At 34.6% G+C, this 8,462-nt stretch overlaps 1 protein-coding gene across 1 annotated transcript; it reads right to left on the minus strand.

The window, feature by feature from the left end:
• Positions 1-373: 373 nt before the first annotated feature.
• LOC149559973 (F-box/FBD/LRR-repeat protein At1g13570-like) lies at positions 374-3,098 on the minus strand. Its single transcript, XM_089827532.1, has 5 exons — positions 3,034-3,098; positions 2,305-2,886; positions 1,087-1,311; positions 935-996; positions 374-435 (listed from the first exon to the last, which is right to left on the minus strand). The coding sequence occupies exons 1-5, from the start codon at positions 3,096-3,098 to the stop codon at positions 374-376; spliced, it is 996 nt and encodes a 331-aa protein (XP_089683658.1).
• Between the last annotated feature and the right edge of the window lie 5,364 nt (positions 3,099-8,462).

The following is an 8,462-nucleotide window of genomic DNA, read 5'->3' on the forward strand; positions in this document are numbered from 1 at the left end:
GCAAACAATATGAAGCTATTTGGGAAACAATTGGACTAACAAAAAATAAATGTACTAACATAAACAATAGGAAGTAATAAACCAGTCTATTGATTATTTAATGTTTTTGTAAAATAATTATACACAACTTTTTTAAAAACTTATCTATTTAAAAAAATTGAATATATTTATAACTTATTATAAAATGAAAATTATAAATATAAAATAAAGGCAAAAGCATATTCAACTATCAATTTGACCCCCGAAAATTAAAATTATAAATTTACTCTCACAAAAATACAATCTAATATTAATATTAATTGAAAAGACATAATGAATGGACAACATTAGCCTATTTATAAATTGAACAAAAATTACAAATTAAAAAAGTGCATCAACAGTCACAACTACGCCCATGGCTAAACAGCAGAAAATATGCACCCGATGTGACTGTTTCTGCATTGTATTAATTAATTTATACATCACAGAAACAGTCACATTAGGTGCATATTTTCTGCTAGATAGACATTGCCCACAACTACCATCTCCATAAAAATCTCCCATTTTTATAGGATTAAAAAATAGTACCTACTCAATGTTTGTAGTTCTGAAAACATGTGAAGAAGACCAACAATTTGAGTTTTTTTCTACTATCAAATGTAGTTCACGCTGGGCATCTGACATAGCTATCTGACATAGCCATCTTTAGAAAATTTGATTGGACAACTTCAGTGCATCTGATGTAGCTATTAAATATAATTAATATTGATTATTCATATTTTTCTGATTTACTGAACTTAAAAATAACATAAATCATTCCCATACAAATACTTATCTATTAAAAGCTATATTTTGAAAGATAATAGCATTTCTCGAAACAAAAATTGTGCGAGACTGACATTCCCTACAAACGCACTAAATTTCATAGCTTATTACATGGTTCTTCTAAGCGCACTAAACCGTGCAGCACGTTTAACACAGTTGGAAATCGAATGTATTCTATGTTCAATATACTGGCTAAAACAACAACAATCTTACAATTAACAAATGAAAACCCAGTAGATAAAAACAACTGCAGCTCGATGTCAATTGTGCAGAATCGCCAACCTGGGATTTGCTTTCCTCCTTGACACTGAAAATTCTGTGATTGGAAAATCCCTCGCAAGCCTTAGGAAACTGGTAATCAATTGAAGAGAATAATCAAACCAGCGACTTTCAAAAACGGACTCCATGCCGATTCTAATTGTCTTCAAGAGTGGAGAGCCTTTCAAAACACAGGAGCACAACATAGAAGCGTCATGATATTCCTCATCTTCATACTCTCCATAACCCCTGCTACATATATACACAATAATTTAAATGTCTTCAAATTTGGTAGTCATATAGTCAACTCTGCTTCGCCCTGCATCGCAAAACATAGAACTGAGTTTTAATAACCTCGAGTATTATTTTAACTATAAACCAACTCTTTACTTTTAATAAGCTCAAGTTGTTAACTAATCTACAGTAACAATCCAACTTTTGACCGGCTGATTGAATTCAAGTAATTATTACTCGGGAATCATTCGACACAAAAAAAATATATTAAAAATTCTGCACTGCTTATCAAATGGCAAGACATTACAAATTAGGCAACAACGAAGACTAGAACTTGATAACAGAGGCAGCATCAAGTTTTAAGCTGCAAGCCCAATTTTTTTTTTAGAGCCTCAACTAAAAAATCCAGAGGCTGAACATAAATGGAGTGCAAGATTATGGTAAAACAACAGACCGAAAACTATAACAGATCTCTAATTTAATAAAGCGTGAAGTAGGCTTGGTAGTCCTGCCTTAATGGGTGGATAGGAAACTGAATAAATCAACACTAGTGATTTTGATGTGGAAGTAAACTGAAAGATGTGAAGTAATGTTAAGCATTCAGAAGCAAATAAGAATACTAAAATATATTTTCCAAAATGTCATTTCTTATTTATGCAGATGGAAAGAGGAGAAATACTTGCCTTTGGATAATATTAAAAAGGGGGATGTCTATGCACGACTCTTCCAAGCAAGGAAAGCTCTGTAGAAGTTTGACACGATGGAAATTTGTTTCAACGATACTGGTGATTTTCCTCAACGATTTGATAGTTAAGAATTCATGGAGAATATAAAAATCAGTTTCCAAGTCCACACATTTAGGTAAACATATGTTCTTCATTGTCAACTCAGCGAAATCAGTAAGTTTAATGCTTTCTAATCGTGGGCATTTGACTTCCAGTGAATAGATGTAGAGTCCATTAAGACAGAGATTTAAGACTCGAGGAAATTATTGCCACATTTAAATACATTTCGCAGTCCAATACCGCCAATGTTTCTAGAAGGCAGCATAATTTTAAAATCGCCTCAAATGCTTCCTTTCTTAGCTCAACATTTCTAAGATAACATGATAGAAGTTGTGAGAATCCCGCAAACAACGGAGGCACTTTTGTTAGCTTAAAATTCGTGAGAGATAGAGATGTAAGGATCAAACATGAAAAGATCGACTCCGAAACATCCATGAGATCCCGACTATTTTTCAAATTTATGCGCTTCACACCCGATAAAGAATTCCACAAAAGCCACTTGTGAATTCTACTTTCAAACCAGTTACAGTTACGAACTTCAAAAGTCTCCACATCAGCACACTGCACAACGATAATTTTGTTAATGATGCCAACAACTATATCTTCTGATTCAGACTCTCTCGGTGTTATAGAAGTAAAAAACTCGTCAGAAATCTTCAAATGAGGTAAGTGAGTCCACGCTTTACACCACTTCCGACAAACCGCAGAAAAACGAATAGCTTCTTTCAGAGGAATTCTTGTTAAAATCTCAGAACAAAACAGTTGGTCTGGAAAATTCATAAGGTCTATTTTACCCATTTCTTCGCTTAACAATTTGTACATACAATTTGAAAGAGAAATGATCTATGCGCGATACGAGAAGCGCCGAGAAGATATTGCAATGGAAAGACCCTTGTTTGGATTCACCACACAATAAAACATTCAATTCTTCGGAGGAATAATAAATAAATACCTTGTGGCGTCGTGAAAAGCTCTGTCCTTACTCCGTTTCGCCAGCGCCCAATCTCCCTCCTGCATTTATGTCGTTGGCTAATAATATTCCTCGAGATTTGTTCGGTGGGAATTTATTTCTACTGCAGATCATATTCCTTTGTAGTAGGCTGTGCGTTGTTATGTTGTCTCAAAACAGTGGAAAATCCTTTGGAACCGCTTGCCAGATCTGAAATTTTCAAATGATTTTTTCTGTTCCCCATATATTCCAGTCGAATTCCAAAATATAATTGATAGAATCTTTGAGCGCCATTGTGCTCCTCTTCAGCTTCTAGAGTTAAGATATGTCTTTTTCAAACTTGACAAGGCTAAGGTTTATGATTGGATTCACTGCGCTGCTCTCAAAGATGTTAGAGAGATGAAAATTAAAGGACGCCTCTGCTCAGAAATGATTGAGGTTCCTCTATCCATTTTTTCATGCCATCGCCTCAGATATTTGGCTCTCGAAGATTTCCTTCTTACAGGTATACCTAGTTGTTTTGGTGGCTTCGTCTGTCTCACAACATGGAGTTTTTCACATGTTCAATTAAATGATAAAACGGTTGAACTGATGTTGTATTTGTGCCCAATTTTAGAAGTTGTAATCGTTAGCCTTTGCTATGGACTAGACAGATTAAAGATCTGTTCCCCCAGTCTTACTTCCCTCTATCTCGACTGTAAAATCCAAGCGGTAATAGTGAGTTGCCCGCAATTGAGGAACTTCACGATCAAACAACGGTTTGGTCCAATCAAGAAGGATTTGTATTTGCCTGAATGTTCACATTTATGCATGAATCTAGCACTAAGGGAGTTTACGTGTCTAAAGTTGCTGAGAAAGATTTCCTTAGTGAACGCGCTTGGCTTTATGCGTGATTTAATGTTTCTAAGAGAATTTCCACACTTGGAACAAATTTGCATAGACGGGGCTGAGTCTGCGGCACAGGCAATTGCAAATATTGCGTTTCCCATTTTCCAAATTAAATTGAACTGTGAGAAATAGATAATGGTTCCGAGTATATAGCATTTTAGGGATACCCTACCGCTTGGCAAGATTTACATTTTAGTTTAGATTTTAGCCAATACTCATTTTAAGCCACGGCCTTGGTAATATTGGAGTGTTGTCCATTTCTCTTCAGGGTTGTAGATAATCCAATATTTCATCTCTCGGCCATTTCAATTATAAAACTCAAAGGAACAGTAGACTTGCATGTGCGAAATCTTCCATTCATTCTTTTTTAATTATCGATGTTTTGCCTTGGTCTACGGTACTTTGCAGGCAAACTCGCCTGGTTTTGACGATGAAACACTTTGACCGCTGGAAAATCTGAAGTGGGTTCATCTGAGAATATACTCATTTCAGGATCTTATTCCTCTTCTTACTCGTCTTTTCGGAATGGCTCCTGGTGTGAAAACTATTTTGGTGTCTCGGGAGAAAGGATTCGACGGCATTAGTGGATTGCGATTTATCAACCGATTGGGGAATCTCCCGCGAACATCCACAGAGACTAAAATAATGTTGTCACGAAACACTATCAAGGAAACGAGATGCCTCAACTCCGATCTTGCAAAAGAACACATGATTTGAAATACTTTTGCGATTAGGAAAGTACAATTTGTGTGGGCGCGCATCAATGGAAGTATGGGTTAGGGTTTGTGTTCAATATATTCTGGGTCATAAAGCAGTTGGAAGAACGAATGAATTAATGCATATTTAAGGTCAAAATTATCTTTATTTTGTATGGGGAATGGAGAATTATTCGAATGAATTTGAATTTAGTAAGCTATTTGAAGCCTTTTTTTTCTAAAGATATTTGGTTTCAAAGAATTTGAACTTCATGAGGTATGTGAAGGGCAGAAAGTAGCTCTGTTATATAAGGGGAATAATTGGATGAATTTGAATTTACTAAAGTATTTGAAACTATTTTTCTAAAGACTTCAGAAGAAGGAGGTATGCTGAACGTTTTTCTAAATATATTTCAGTTATCAAACTTCTTTTCATTTAATCTGAACTGCCTCATTTTAGAAATATGTTTATCAATATTTAAAAATATTCAACGTATATTTCCTTCAAATGAAATTTTAATTTTGAAGTATAAATATGGTTAGAAATAATCTTGAAACAAATTTTTAAAATATAGTTGTGATATAAATATATGATAGATATCTTAGTTTTAAAAATAAAAAATGATATAATTGCAAAGTGATATTAATTAAATATAATTAAAAAGGATTATTAGTGCAAATAAGTTTTTCTGAAAAATATTTCTTTTCTATTAATAAATAATATACTAAGATTACGGCTCACAAAAATGGGTTGCGGGATACAAGATCACTCCGCAAGAATTCACATGGTATAAAGCAAGCTTCAGGGAGTTATAGTAGTGCCAGCTAAGGGGGACGATTCATCCTTATCATAAAATCCCCAGTCATCCTTGGGATTAGCAAGTGAGCTAGGAACAGTCTAGTCATCAACATCATCATCAGGGGCTTGGTTAGCATCCTTCATATCAGGGAACAGAGGAGAGATGATGAATTCTAGGTGAAAAGGCCACTTTCCAGAAACCACTTGCAGAGTACCAAGAGGATTCAGGGATAGCCAGTGCCACCACGAAGTAGGAAAATGGAGTAGTGCCTCCACCCACCTTTGCCACAACTAGAAAAGTAGTGGTGAGAGGCATGTGAACGTGGTGTGTGCGAGCGGCGACCTGAAGAACTACGCCTTTGGTGGCGGCCTCTCGGCATTGGGGTATCCACCAAGGCATCTGGAGGTACCCTAGCAACAATACAAGGGGCATTGCCCCAGTAATTAAGAAGCTCTTGCAAAGGATTATAAGTGAAAACAATTTTTTTATAGTCCATATCAATAGTTTTATTTATTTATTTTACAATCCATGTCAATAATATTTTTCTATTTTGAATTTGATTGTGTTTCTAAATTTTGAATACAAATTCAATTAGATTGCACCATAAAAGTTGATTCTAAAGTTTGTTAACTCAATCCAAACAAATCTATTAATTAGAAAGGAATGTTATTAAAAATAAGAATAATAAGGTTAGGAAAGGAAAGAGATAAGTTTGATTATTCTCTACTTTATTTTTCAAGGCTTGTTCTCTCTAGAAACAGTGCACATCTTTATTATGATGACTTTAAATTTTTATATTTTGAATTTGATTATGGTTCAAATTTTTTTATTTTACTTTTAATTATGTTTCAAATTATTGAATAGAAAGGTCATCTTTTCTCATGGAGGATTTGCAACTCTGTAAGACTCTATAACCTTGGAGTGCATGCGAGATTGGTAGCGTCTTGTGGTGGTTTTGTGTGTCCTTTATGAAACCTTGTGTGGTGCACAAGTATTTTTTTAATGATTTAATTGTCTTGCTTTATTTTGACTATTTTTTGCAGTGTTGAGTATTGTGTGCCAGGGTGGTTTGGGTACCTTCGACCTCTTCTCTAGCTTGCTCATGTGAGTCAAGGTTAATGGGAAATGATGGCAGAGACTCAAGTGATCTGCAAGGAGAAAATGAAGTCACTAACAATGATGTTATGTAATGTGATCAATGTGTGCCGAGTAATGATGACAATGAGAGGGTTTTGGGTGTGTTTGTTAATCATGGGAATGCCAACCATGAAAATGATAGTAAAACCGGTGAGAAACCTTCGTATAAGGACATTTTAGCTGAATATTGTACGGCAGTTTGTCCAACATTACCTAGTTTCAATGGTGTATTTGAAAACAAATTGCAGTATACCCAAGAGGACTGGCAGGAGCTGCAACTGGAGGAAATAAATGAGGACACAGACATGATGCCAAAAATGGAAGCAATGGTAGGGCATCATCTTCCAGTTAGAAAACTCTTACTCCATCTCCCAATGAAGACATGATTAGGATAGTTGGGATAGAATAAAGTAGGTTGAAAAAAAATGCTATTTTCTTTGTTTTCTTAGATCATAAAGTTTTGCCATTACAAGAATATTTTGATGAATGGTTAAATTTAGTTTGAAAAATAAAATTGAAATACATGTTAGTTTTTGTAGAATAATTCTAAAGGGTTTCTTCGTTGTTTTTGTTTAAAAGTCATAAAGAGTGTTAAAAAAAAAGGTTTCTGGAATGTGATTCGTGCATTCATATGGTCTCCAAAAGGGAATTTTGATAAATTTGTAGAGAGATCTACACATATTTTGGTTCAGATTAAAAGTTTTCAAGTGGAATTTTGGCCATTTATTTCTCAAATTTTAAGCCTATGTGGGTCTGTTCTGCAAGTCATGGAATCTAGGGTTACATTGCCACATTTAAAAGCAAGAGACCTTTTAGCTCACTCCTAAAGTTGATATCCCAAAAGTCATTTCATTGGACTTAGAAGGAGAAAATTTCTCCTGTGAAATTGCCCTATTAGGTAATCTTCATGTTTGCTTCCATTGCAAGCTTAATGAGCATCTTAAAAAAGATTTTCAGAAGAAACTAAAGGATAACCCAAGTTTGGTTAAAGTCAGATGATGCAGGAGCACCCACATAATGATTGTACATGTTGCCAAATTTCAGAAATTTTGTCATTAGGATAAGATCTTTTCTTGGGATTTGTTCAGACCATTGTGGGGTCAATTTTCCCTATTCTATATTGATCTAGAGTATTCTACAAGCCATTTTGGCAGAAAGTCTCTTTGGTTTGATTTTTCTATTTTGTAATCATCTAGAATGTTCCGTAGATAGTCCTAGCAAGTATAAATAGAGTTTTTAGGTTTGGGTTTAGGTTAAGTTTTTGGATACAAAGTTACGGGGAGGAAAAATCTATAGGAGAGCAAGTGCATATGTTGTTCATTTGATGAATTGATTACAAGAATATTATTATCTATCTCTTTCTAGTGTTCGTTCCTTTTTGTTTTTGCTTAACCTGTAGAGTGGCCACAAGTCTAGGTTGAGTGGAGAGAACGTAGATAGGAGAAAATGGTCACAAGAGGGGATTTATCTCATGATAAGAGGATACTTTTAGATGCATGGGTTTCATATTGTGATATTTAGAGAAAGAAAAGAGAGCAAGAGAAAAAAAAAAAGGAAAAAAAGAGAGGAAGCTAGAATGAATCAAGAGATAGAAGAGAAAGTAGTGATTTGGAGAAACAATCCATTGAGATTACAAAAACTTGTGAAGATGGAATAGAGAACTTGGTTTCTAATGAAGCAAATATTTTCCCATTGGAAGGACAAAATGAACAAATTGATGTTGATATAAAAAGTTTGCAGTAAATAGTTGTTGATGAACATTATGATAAAAAGGTTCTTGAAGAGAGCAAAGAGGTTGTAAATGTAATTTTTGATGAGCATTGTCATGAAAAGGTTCATAAAGATGGAAAAGAGGTGAATGTGCTCGTTCTTGATGGAACCAAGAGATGGCATTTGAAGTTAAGTAAGAAAA

Source organism: Cupressus sempervirens, chromosome 4 (genome assembly GCF_028749045.1).
Source record: "Cupressus sempervirens isolate cs-2001-9-10 chromosome 4, ASM2874904v1, whole genome shotgun sequence".
NCBI classification, from domain to species: domain Eukaryota; kingdom Viridiplantae; phylum Streptophyta; class Pinopsida; order Cupressales; family Cupressaceae; genus Cupressus; species Cupressus sempervirens.